At 36.0% G+C, this 13932-nt stretch overlaps 1 protein-coding gene across 3 annotated transcripts in view; it reads right to left on the reverse strand.

Annotated features, from left to right (window-relative positions):
• LOC118263955 (uncharacterized) overlaps positions 1 to 13932 on the reverse strand; it is a 288611-nt gene that overhangs the window by 97930 nt on the left and 176749 nt on the right. For all 3 annotated transcript variants that reach the window (XM_050704745.1, XM_050704744.1, XM_050704742.1), the window contains exon 5: positions 9380 to 9520. In XM_050704745.1, the coding sequence (XP_050560702.1) occupies positions 9380 to 9520 (141 nt within the window). The remainder of the gene's footprint in view (positions 1 to 9379; positions 9521 to 13932) is intronic.

Here is a 13932-nt window from a genome sequence, read left to right on the forward strand (position 1 = left end):
CAAAAATAGGAGGTTTTCAGTTTAACCTGTATGTAAGTATGTTTGTGCGCAATTATCTCGCGTTTGGCTGAACCGCTTTTGATACGGTTTTCATCATAGTATTTTTCAGGCTTACCAAAAGTTTAACCGCTTTATGTATGGTGCTGAGAAGAGGCCTTGGTCAGCAGATGCCACTTATAGCCAGTTGATGTGTGTGATGTGAGGTAAGATACCAACACACACACACAGGGAAACCAGTGATCAATACCTGAGCTTTAGAAATATGATTATAAAGCTGGTAACACATTTCCCCGCTGTTCAGCCACGCAAGTAATTTCAATTGACTTCGCGTTACCGACGTCGCTTTCAATCAAGCAGACACGAGGGGCGCGCGCTAACTTCGTAAATGTAGATAAATATGATTTTAACGATTTTCGAGAGTTTTCTTCTGTTGGTGGCTTTATGGAGATAATGGTGAAACAAAATGGTGATTTAAGTGGTATTTTTAAATTGTTAGTTTTAAGAAGGTTTAATGAAATGAATGCAATATAATGAATGTTTATTGCATACTTAGCTACTACTTCGTCATTTTCAACATTTTTAAAAGTAACAGCAAATTCATTAAAATAACTTTCTAATAAAACTAAAATTTTCTTTAGAAATAAAAAATGAACTGAAAATCTTATAACAAAATTCTTACATTTCTGTAACTCAAATAGAATAGACATATAGTAAGTTAAATGAACTCGTTTTCAGAGTAAACTAGCGAATATTATGAAAATATTGTTCTTTGAAAATTAAACAAATAAAGAGCTACGTTATTGACTTACGTGTAAATCAACCAAAGTTGATTTAAAAACTAAATCTTATTCGTTTGCAGTTTTAGTTGCTGAAGATTCAAGGATTCAAATTTCAACCTACGCTTACAAAATCACTCCACAATCATTTTTTTTTATTCTTATAAACGTTATGCCACACTAGGATTTTCTCCTGTAACGTGGGTTTTTTTTTTTTTTTTTTTTTTGAGGGGGAAAATCATCCAATGACTTGTCTCGCCTTGGGCGAGGCGAGAGGGAGTGTCAGACTCTTACTGACTAAAAACCACCCCGTTCCTTCTCCTGCCTTTCGAGCCGGAGCCCCGGTAAACCCGCTAGGTAGTCCGCAGCTCCGGATCAGGCATCAGCCCTACTGGGCCCCATCTGTGGTGGTCTGATGGCTCTTTGAGGCGCGCGCGGAACGCAACGCGCCGCACGCACGGGTCTGGTTCTGGTCGGGCGGCGAACTACCCTTGCTCGCCGTCCGCAGGCCAGCACTTACGGTGGCCGGAGATCGTCGCGCGATCCCCGACGCCCGGAGTGTCTCTCGCGACGGCTGGGGCGTGAGGAGGTTCGTTCTCTCACGCGCCCCGCCTCCTCCTTAGCTAGCATGACTGCTTCGCAGAAGGAGGAGACGGCATCCCAGTCCCCCTCGCTCCGCACCATGGCTTGTACCAATGCCGGACGCGAGAGGTCGCCGTCGCCGACCACCTGTAACGTGGGTGCCGTTACAAACATACAATTTTACATGCACATAACACCAATACCTAAAACAACAATTTGTAGATCAGACAAAGAGTTGCTAATTGCGAAAATCGAAACGGCCACACATTGCACGGCAGTACGTTGCCCAGCCACCGCGCTAACCGTATAGTACAGAAACTCTGTTAGTGTATCTTAGTATTAACCTTTTGATCGCTACGACGGCTAGCATAGCAGAGCAACAAATTAAATGTGCTTAAAAATTTATATTTCTTTGTCAGCTGTGGCCGACAGTGACAGTTCGACTGAGACGGTCAATAGGTTAATGTTCCTATACTTCGAGCTCAATTTTATTTATCTATAAATTTCGTAGCCATAAAATATGTACATAGATTTTATTATTTTTTATCAACTTCAAATACAATTATGTAACACACCACAAAAAAAGCATAACATAACTGTGTAACAAAAAAATTTCGTAAAAAACGTACTCTTTTATAAGACAACGTACTTTTCTTCCCCGAATTTGCGAAACCTTGAAACTTAACAAAATATTATAAAGTTTTTTCTTTTTACCGCTAGGTGGAAGCACTTCATCATTCTGTTTAGGGCGTGACGTCAGATATGGCTTGACTTAAGTCGTATGAATAAATTACGAGACTATTTGACAGATCACCTTTAGGGGAGAGGCCTTAGACGTTCTTACTGATTAAGGGATTGTTTTTAAAATGAGGTAAAATGAAATTGGGTTTGCATTTTCAATTTTGAAGACTGCGAAGTGTTTTGTAGTGATTATAGAAGTGAAATACTGTAAGTAAGTATAGGTATTTAAGGTTAAGTGTTTAATTTTTTTATCTTAGTCGGTCAGTATGCGAATAGATCGGATCACCTAGTGGTAAGCAATCAATCAATACAACAGCAGAGGTGTTACAAACGCGTTGCCAGCCTTTTGGGTGGATTTGGGGATATTGCGGAAGGGGGTATATTTAATCACACAATGCAAAACAACGCAAGCATTGTTTCACGGTTTTTTGTGAGGCCGTGGTATCACTCCAGTTAAGCCGCCCTTTCGTGAAGCATGGCTCTCCCACACCTCATACTTATTATTAACCTTAGGAAAAGTATGAGTAGATGTAAAATAGTAGCCGCTCAGGAACGCTGAGTCTTTTATGTGTGGTTAATATATTCGTCATGAATTGTGTAACCTAAGGATTCCCTTATATATCTTCATTTATTGACTTTAACAGCACATAGCTGTTTACAAGTACGTGACGATAACTAAAAAGAAAAACTTCAACAGCTCAATCAAAACTCAAATTTAACGTCTACAAAATAAAATTTAATATCTACCAACCCTGAAACTACCTAGATAACACTGGACATATCAAACAAAATTCAGACTTAAAATGAAACAAATAGAGTTTAATATCTATCACGTAAGGAAGTAGGTGACATGGTTCCCACCTTCCTGTCTTCGTATCTAGATAGCGAGTAATGTCACCAATAAAACTGTCAGGTACACTCGAAGCGAACGTTGTTTTGTTGTACAGTCGGCGACAGCAGTGACAGAGTGTCCTGGAATTATTACCTACCTGTTATTTGACGGGGCGGTAGTTGGGGGCCATTTTTTAGTCGGACTAGAGGTAGCAATGAAATTATAGTATTGTGTGTCGATTTATTTGGTTTTGTGTTGTAGTTTATTTTTTATGTGAGGCTAATAAAATAAGTGGGTAATGATGTTGGGTAGGATTTACTTCGAATAAAGTTTTCTAAACCAGAACATAAAGAAGAGTACTAGTAGCTATTACGTTGTGTTTTGTGAATGTCAAGGCCTTACATTACGTAACAAAATTATACTATTAGTAATTTTAGTCTTAAGAAATGCTTTAAAAGAACTTATAATTCTCATTTTTGACTACAGTCGGGCCATTACAAACGTCATAAGTAATTTTTATCAAATCTCTCGCTTAGTTGTGCGGGATAGTAACATTCTTTTGACGTGACAATTCGCGCGGTCACGTTATACGTTGTCATTTACGTGTAATGGGCCCAACAGACGAAGCAATTAAAAAATACATACAAACTTGCAAAACTTAATAGTAAAAATTTAAACACGAGGATAGCAGTAATAAGGCAAAGTCCTGGTCTAGACAAATGAGACATTTAACCTGTTTCTAAATGTGGTCGTTATATCGAGGCGGAACGGAAACCAGGTGGGTTATGAAACTTGGCACGAAGCCTAGGTTGAATCGTTGAAACGTTGGTATGCGGTAAGTTCTGCTTCATCGAAACCTAAAATTTTACGGTTAAACTTTAGATTACATAAGTTTTAAGTTTATGCTATTGTAATATATAGATTTTCTTTGAAGCGGATGTTGCGGGTTGCATACTAAAAGTCTTAACAGAATTTAAAAATATATGGAAAGTATCTACACAAATTATAGCCTATGTCCTATTAAAACACGTCTCTCGAAAGAATAAAATAAAGTACATTCTACACAAAAAAAAACTATTGGCTACGTTTTTTTTACATTTTCCGTCATATCCGACATTGATGCACGACATTTTAGTTGTTTCAACGGTATTTTTTTCAGAATAACATAGTTGAATTTTGAACGGTTTTGGTTTGTTACACAACGTAAACATTTCTGTGTACCACGTCTTAACTTGAAAATATTTGATGCTCAACTGCATATTGCATTCATACGCCGAAAAAACAATAAGACGCATATTGTTGCACTGTAATTGCAAACCTCGGACGATATAGGCAACGTAGCTTACTGGATACAAGACTTTACCGTAGCACCGTAGCACACGTAGCGACGTAGCCGCGTAACTTCGTAGTCTCGTAGCGTCGTAGCCACGTAGCAACAAATAAATAGCTAGCATTAATCGTAGCGTCTGAATGTGACCGGAGGGACTGAAGGAAGTGTGAATGTTAGTTATGTTCTGACAATGATGTAAAGCCTTTTAAACACACTTTACATTAAAGTGTCATCGATAGTTTTTCTGTGATGAAACATTGCTTGGAGTTTCTTAACTGAATTATTAATTAGTGTGATTAATTATGTTACTTTTGTAATGTTCATGACTTTGTTAAACTAACTATCTTAATGATTAAGCTCTCGTAGCTTCTTTGTTGAATGTCAAATTCAAATAATTCTGATTCTAATAACATTAGTCTTATGTAACTAAATTAACCTATTATATCTATTATAATGCCTCACAAACTTCAATGTCAAACAAATCTCAACTCTATTATATACTAGTCCTAATATAGAAAGCAAAAGTACTTTCTTCCAGTAGGCTAAAAATGAATAAAGTTCAACATCAATTAAGCCAAATAACTTTAGGGCCCCAGTTGTTTAGAAAACTAATAAACTTAGCGGCAACGTGCCGCAGTCAGGCAAAATGTTTGACTTGTCAGAAGTTGTCGCCTAAAGTACGCGTCAAATTACTTCACCGCTCTGAAGTTAGACATTCTAGCGAGTGAGCAAGACACAACTATGCAGGGAAGGGAATGAGTGATAGAGACAGCTATAGTCCTTTAGTGACAAACTTCAGAGCGGTAGTTATTTGTCGTAGTTTGTCAAGTCAACACAACGCGATCTTGATTAATTGTGGATGTGTTGGTGAGCGTATGTGAGAGTGTATTATTGTTTTACATTAATCATGTACCAAAATTATTATAAAGCAAGTATATTTGCCTAGAGCCTTACCTTATAATTCATGGAAAATAATACTTAAGACAAAGTTATATTCTTAAAAGAAATAATTTGAATTCTGTTACAACAATTTAATGCACAGCCTTTTTAAAACCTTTTTTAAAAATACTCGTCGATTTTCTTTTAAAAGCGTACTTTTTTAATAAACTCTCAATTAGTTTTTAATGTAAATCATGCAAATTGGGACATAATAAAACATGGAATAGATCTCAATAAAACTGCGTTCATTAGAAGCAATTTTAAGTAATCTAACTTAGTTTTGTTGACCTTTTCTAATCTCAATTTCGAGTGAAACTAGACGAATAGCATTAGTTAAAGTTTTAAACGTATGTTTTATTTAAAGAGTGAGTTTTGAACAAATTGACTTTTGAATAGGGGAGGGGAGGATGGGTGGGCGACAGTGAGGTCTAGGTTTTGTAAGTTTAATTGCATTTGCTCCTATGTATGTGGGTACCACTGTTCAACATAAATAATTATTTACTAAGGGTACTGCTCCTGAGTCATTGAGATGATCTACACGCTTTGGAAACACGTCTTTAATGTGAAAATAAATAAATTTGTTCAACTTTTTTTGTGAAATACTTAAAGACAAATACTTACATTTGTGACACTTTATATTTATTGATGTGAACAAAGCTGTGAAAAGTAATTGGATCATCTTCTATTATAATGATACTTATAATCTATCTTTAGATTAATTTACGGTACACAGAAACACACTGAATATTTTAGAGTGGGTGATTTTTTAGCGGGTTTACCGGGGCTCCGGCTCGAAAAGGAGGACTAGAAACAAGCTGGTTTTTAGTCATTAAGAGTTTGACACTCCCTCTCGCCTCACCCAAGGCGAGAAAAGTCATTGGATGATTTTCCCCTTTTAAAAAAAGATTGGGTGATTTAGCGTATGGTATCCTAAATCACGTGAATCAATCTGGACGAGTAGCCCATAGTTACCGAAGTATATAAAATTTTAAACCAATACAATCATAGAATTACCTCCAATTTCCGTTCTATAAACCCGCAACTAATGTCAACATCAACAGTATTCCGTATCGTCAACTGCTTCCAAACACACACGGAACGTCACAGAGTATTTACATTACATACAAGCACACCAAACAATCAGCCAGATGTCCTCTACCATCTGTTGTGTTTACTTAGTCTGTGTCCACTATACATACAGCTACACATAAAGATACACAATACCAGTATAAGCTGACCATTCAATGTGCAGAAAGACCATATAAAACGAGACCATAGTAAACTGGTTTTGTGTAGCCCGATATGTGTACTTGTATAAACTTGGTTTTGTTTTATTAAGCTGTCACTAAGATTTACGGGATTCACTTGAACATTCCGAGATTGCTTTGTAGATGCGGTTGTTACATTGTGTTAGTGTAACAATATGTGTTACAATTTGGGGACCAATGGGACGTATTTGTCTTGTGGGTGACATTGTCGCGTGATTATGACATGTGTGTTGTGTTGTAATTTGTTCAAAGATGATGTGATTGTCAAAATAATTATCTCTTTTTCTATATAGAGGATCTTATTATTTGATATTACAGTGTTTAACGGGAGTTTTGTAATTATGAAATCTAGTTATTTTAGACTTTCAATATGCTTTCATAATATATTATTTTCAGTACAATCATTACATTCATGAATGATTATCAGAGGAAACCGAGGTAAAACAACACTTGCGTTGTGTGAGTGATATTACCGGTGGCCCAATAACCCCCTTTCCCAATCCCCGATTCCTCAACAACACTTAAATTCCTAACCCCTAAAGGCAACGCATTTGTAATGCCTGTTTGTCCATGGGCGGTGGCGATTGTTTACCATCAGGTGACCCGTTTGCTCATTTACTGGCTTATACAATAAGAAAGTATATTAAAAACTTTTATAACAAAATACTGTTATCATATTCCTCTTACACTTTTTACATATTATTATCTCAATGTATTCCATTATGTTTATCTTGTAATATCATAAGTAGACGGTGCAGTCTCACGGGACGCTGTGTATTATATCTAGCGAGTCTCTTGTTGTAACCAGCCTGTATTTACTTTAGCTTATGTAAAAACTTAGGTAACGCTACCGCGGTTTAAAAGGAAAAAAGGCACTTTATTTATTTTTGCCGATGTATAAAAACATTGAAATAAAAAATCTTTTATAACACATAGTAAAATTAAAATGTTGAATATTTTTGTAAAATTAATTATATTTATTTTATTTATTTATGTACAAAACACGGAGAGAATACAGGATTGTTTTTTATATTCGGTTGACATAAATTAATCCTGATACTAAATATACCATATAGTTCATTTCGTCATCGATACAGTCAGGTATAGTTGGGCCATTGCAAACGTGTGAACTGTCAACTATAGTTTTTATTCATTCTTGACTACCTAAATACTTATTAAGTTCTGGTCTACCAACTCACCCCTACATATCATGACGTGAGAGAGAAAAATAGCTTCAATTTGGAAAACCTTCAATAAAGTCCTTATAATATATGTTCATTCGAAAATGAACTTTAAGGATACTAGGCCAAGTGAATAAATGGACTGTGCAAAGTGAATCATGACTTGGACGTCTCGTTACCTGGGGGCCTTGGACCAAATAACATATTTTCTGAGTTTAGTACGAGTATTACAATTACCATAAGTATTGGGAGCTGAGTTTCCTAACTATGTTGTCCTGTGAACTATAATAATATGGTCTGTTTTTCATGGTATAAGCTGGTAAATGAGTAGATGGATCACCTGGTGGTAAGCAATCGCCGCCAACCATGGATACCAAAATAACAGAAGTGTTACAAGTGCGTTGCCGGCCTTTTTGGTTTTTAGGAAGGGGGTAATGAGGCCTCCAATAACCTTACTCACACAATAAAACTACTGTGTACTGTACTGGGTAAAAGGTTTATATTTCGAAATTATATGCCTGAACCGGGTGTTGGTAATAGAATAACTTTCTCTTTTAGTAAAAGAAAACACTAAGCAATGAATTGTATATAACTATACTAATATGTAATTTCTAATACAATACCTACAAAAAATAAATATTTTTTTTTCTTTATATGACTGAAAGGTTGGCGTGGTAACTGGCTGCTTAAAACGTGTCAAAAGAGTTGCTCCGTTCGGGAATCGAACGGTGCAACTCTTTGTGATCTGTAGATTGTTGTTCCGAGTCTGGGTGTCATGTGTATGGGAAGGAGAAAATCCTAGTGTGGGGCAAAGTTAAAAAAAATGAAAAATAACAATAAACAAGATAATTGACAAAAAAAGGTTTCTGTATAGAAGTAATCAAGTCACCTATCATAGTGTTAATATTGGAAATCATGAATTCAAATAGTTCAGGTACTAACACTAACAGTGCGAATTTCAAATACCACATAACCATAACCACAAATACTTATTAAAATGTAAAAAAAAAACCTACAAAATTTCTTAAAACTTTGAGACTCGCTGTTCTACAAGTAGAGTAGCTATTACACTGTCAAGCAATATTTCACCCACGTAGCCTGGCGTGTGTCGGCAAAATTTCTAGTTAGCATAACATATCATATTGCCTTCTATGTCTAGTATGATAACGAAATAAATATGTCTACTGAAGTAAGTGTGAAGTATGAGTCTAGCTGTCTAGTGTTTTACCTAAGTAGTAGGTAATATTTCAAGGCATTTTTGTTAGTGTGAGGACTTTAAATAAGTAACTTTATTCTCTCGGGGTTATGGTATAAATTTATATGTGATGATAAGCTTAGTACGTGCTTTATATTACCTATGTTAAAAACAGTCCTTATTATTATTAAAAACAGTCTTAATTAACCCTATTGGGTAAGCGATTAATTTTTATTTTAATGAGACTTTGTCAGTTGCCGAGTTACGCACTATCATGATTTATACATTGTATTAATTCTTTGTTGTTGATAAGGTAATATGAAATATGTAATAATGTAATTTTATAAGAACTATCAATTGCTGTCTCGTCAAAACTCGAGAATGAAAACGTTACATAAATATAATGTATACATCGTTAGTTTGATTCACGATAAAAACCTGATTGACATGCTTTGACCATTGACCTGTTTGAACAACTTATTGCAAAAACGGTATATCCTATGTAAAATTGTAATAAACACGTTTTAAAACTCACCGTTCCCAGCTGAGCCTCCGCGGTGTATCGACAGCTATATCTTCAGGAGTGCCCCTCACCCCCTGCGACAGTAGCCTGGCCAGCCGGGAGCCTGTGCTGGTGCTGCTCGTGCTCGACACCGACCCACGAGGTGTTGGGACTCTGGAACAAATGAGGTTAGATTAAAACTATTGAAAATGTATTAGGAAATTGTAGAGGCCAATGTTTAGTAGTTTGGTTGATGATGATCATCATAATATATCAGCCATCAGCCATGACTTCCAGACAGCCCGATTGGAAGTGGCCTGCATCCAGCGGCTCCCTGGATCCTCATCTTAATCAAGTTGTCTGTCGAATTTTCAATTTTTTTAACTAACATTCTAGTATTAAGTCTGCTATTTAACTAAAAAATATGATGACATCATAACGCACTGATTCCTACAAAAATTATTGAAAATATCGTTTGTAAAAAAACACTGACGTTTCGAAAAATGTATTGAATTTGACTAGCCTATTCTAGACTAACACTACAATATGAAGTCCAATTAAAACCACGCCCCGGTTAAAACGAAATGTCAACTTATCTTCAAGCACGTAAAATAAACTCATAAAACCTGTCTACACAAACACGGAATGACAAACAGCGTGCTAAGTCCTTTTATTATTTACAGACCACTTTCCTGAAACAATAAAATCCGTGAAGCTTACGAAGGAAATCGGTGAAAAACAATAAATCTTTTGTTTTTGTCAGTGTCCAGTCGGGGCTCAATAGAAATCGGTTGAAACTATTTCAGTTCGGATTCGGACCCTCATCAAACGCTTGTGTATGACAACAGAATGATATGGGCAGTGTTGGACAGTGTTGGACACTGCCAACTGTTTGTCCTTGAATTGACTTCTATGGGATACAATGTGTCTTGGACTTCAAGGTCATTTTAAGGTAGGTCGTACAGGTTAAACCAGATATAGAAGTCAGTAATTTCAATTACAAACGTATTTAAATTTTTGATATTAAAAGTACCGAGTTAACTAAACATCATGGTTTACTCACGTATATTAATGGAAAAAAGCTCTACTATGTAGTTTCGAGTCACAGAGGGACTCTTCATCATGAGCAGCGTGCGCAGTCGTGGCGATGTCGCGCAGCCTACAGCAGTAGAGCTTTTCTCCATTAAAATAAGGAAAATAAACATGTTCATTTCATTCAGCTCATAGGAAATTTAAAAATATATAGTAGCTACATAGGACCTGCCAATAAATCTTACCTATCCTCATCGCAGGTTATAAACGATCTAGTTTCCTTACATTGCACTTATTTGAGGCAATCATCATAAATCCTAAGATGGGATGTTTGCCAAGTGGCGAAGTTTGCCGCCGGTCAAGTTGGCTAGTCGGCAACTGGGAAGGCTCTACTAATGAAGAAAACTTTTAATACACAGCCTACAAACGTGACAGACTTATCAAGTTGTTAGACTGCTGAATCTTAGGAGATAATGGTATAAGTAGGAATAGGCTGTTGTAGCAGATTGACTTAGGGATTAGTTATTTATATTTTCGGAAATAAATTGTGTGTGTAATATATTTGTCAGACATATTTTTATGTTTATAACTTTTCTTAACTGCCTCGTTGGTCGAGTGGTCGCAAGTGCGACTGCCGAACAAGGGGTCTCGGGTTCGATTCCCGGGTCGGGCAAAGTATTACTGGGCTTTTTTCGGATTTTCGAAAAATTTCTCAGTAGTAGCACGGAGTCTGGAATTGTGTCCAGGATATGGCAATAGGCTCACCCCCTATTACATGGGACTTTAACACAAAATGGTGAAAAGTGGGTGTACATTGTATAGCGGCATTACGTGCCGTAATGTGCACCTCTGCCTACCCCTTCGGGGAAAAAAGGCGTGACGTTGTATGTGTGTGTGTATAACTTTTCTTAAGAGGGAAAATCATCTAATGGCTTCTGCCGCCTTGACGGAGGCGAGAGGGAGTGTCAGACTCTTACTGATTAAAATCCACCCTATTCCTACTCCTGCTTTTCGAGCCGGAACCCCGCTAAACCCGCTAGGTAGTCCGCAGCTTCTATAAAATAGCTTGTCTCATTTATAGCTATATGGCACGCATGAGGTCTTAGAACGGACTTAGGTTTGCCCAAACTACGAATAGTTTATTTTCTAACTAAAAAAATACCACCAAAGAGAGCCAAAAATAAATGATTCCATAATGAAAATAACAAAATATGAGTTCTTAATCTTGAAACGAACAATACCTACGTCTAACAACACTACATATAAAAAGCAACAATACAAAAGCAGCAGATCTTAACAAACAGTACGTGTTCTAAGTACAAACTGGTATTTCAGTGTGGCAAGTGTAATTTAATTGGTCGCCACAAGATATCCAGTGGGCGGCCATTTTGTTCAGAGGTCGCTCAGATAATTACACTTTGTATCTACAGTTATAATCCTACGTGTGTAATGTGGCTCTCGTTAGGCGCCTGTAATTACAAATATTAAGTTACGTATACAATATTTTAGTTCTTTCGTTTAATGGTATATTTTTTGTGGTTGTGACCATTTTCATTTTAAATGTCTTGTTGTTCGAATAGTCGTAGACGTAACTGCTGAGTTAATTTTTGGCTTCATACTCGTTTTGAGAAAGTCATTCGATGAGTAGCTCCTTTTGATCCGATGTAACCAATATAATTGTATAAAAATGTATCTAAAAAAACAGAAACTTTTCAAAATGTTATTTTATGATACAGTACCTAATAAATTACCATTTTTTTAAACTCTAGTATTTTCTCCTATATTCGTTTCGAAACAATAATATGTAGATCACACAAAGAGTTGCTTCGTGCGGGAATCGAACGCGTCAAAAAACTAATTCGCAGCTAGTAGGAATACAACCCTATTACAACACCATCTTATTAATGAAGCTCCTCCAAAACACTGGTACAGTTTAGCCTCACACATAGTCCTCCACTACACCTTACGTCGACACTCCCTAACAACATAACTAGGCGCCTTTGAGAATAAACACTAAACAAGAGCGAAGGACAAAATCTCTTTAAAAGTGACGAGAAATGCGGGCACGAGCATGTTCCTCACTGACTTTGTTGTTGGTAATTTGAATTTCTAAGTAATTCCACCAGAAGACACGAATTCTGTATAATACCTAGTATTAAGTGTTCCTTAGTTAGACTATGCTAAAGAGATAGGTTACATAGAAACTAAATGGGTTGGTTCGTATATAGTGAGTGAGGAATTAATCGTTCAATGACCAATCGATACTTATTTTTCGTTCTATCTATTAAAAAACTTCTGATTAAATTTTAGGTCATATTTCTTTCGTTTAAATACTGTGTACAAAATCTAATGTCCATTATTCTTCTAAATCTTACAGTCTAACTGCCGTACTCAAAGACATTTAATAATTACTTAAACTATTCCTTAGTAACATTTTTGTTCCGAAAACAAGACAATTGCTAAGGACGGAGTTACGCAACCAAACGGAGTTAGTTAGTTACGGAGTTTGAAAACGGTGTGGTGGTAATAGTTCAGAGTGGTGTAAAATATCAGTTTTAGAGAGAAAAAAAATCATTTGATCACGTGGGCGACACTTAGTAACATTTAAATATCTAATGAATAAGCTTTCTAATAATAAAAAGAACCCTTATTCCAAAAAGCATTCTCAATGATCTTTCTTAGAATTTGTGTCGCGTCTTAACAGTCAAAGAGGTGATCAAGCCTTATAAGGTCCTTTACGCATCTCGCTACCATTCAGTTATGCCTGTAGCCTCTGTAAACCTATTTAAAGACTCCTTGTAACCTTTAAAACCGACAAAATTTCTTCTTCGCTACAACCCACGCACGAAGTGTTGATGAATCGGTTCACTTAGGAATTACTCCCGAAGAATACATTATTATAATATTTTTGACGATAAACGTAAAATAACTTTATGTGGGAAGCTATAGTAATATGTTAACCTTTACAAAAGACCAGAGGTCGTAATCGGTTATGACGTGCGGCTAATTAGCATTATTTCTATACCTTAAGGTTTTGAGTTGAAAAATATAGCTATGTTTTTTAATTTTGTATGTTGTACCGTCAAAGTATTCGAATAAAATGTTATCTAAGTGGTTTAATATTAGTGCTGTTTAATTACGACCATTAATCAAAACACCTATCGGTTATATTTATGATTTAGTACATAATTTTAGTATTCATAAATCAATTCATTTATTAATAATTTTATTATAACTTTCGTGAGATATACTAACTTTATTATTGTGTATTATATTATATATTAGTATATTATATATTATCGACTTAGGTAGCTGTTTGACATGTATCTGTAGCAGTGCGACAATCGCCGCGTCCTGCTCATGTATGATGAGCCTTTAACATGGCTTGAAACTAGTCGAGTTCCTCGTCAAATAGTTACGTGAGTAAGCCGATAATTAATTTATTGATCAAAGCGAAGTTATTAAAAAATAACTCAAATATATCACAAATCAAATCAAAGCAAACAAGAAATCCATAGTAAGACAATAATTTGCGTCTAATAAACGCCAAGGGA

This window comes from Spodoptera frugiperda, chromosome 26, assembly GCF_023101765.2.
Source record: "Spodoptera frugiperda isolate SF20-4 chromosome 26, AGI-APGP_CSIRO_Sfru_2.0, whole genome shotgun sequence".
Lineage (NCBI taxonomy): Eukaryota > Metazoa > Arthropoda > Insecta > Lepidoptera > Noctuidae > Spodoptera > Spodoptera frugiperda.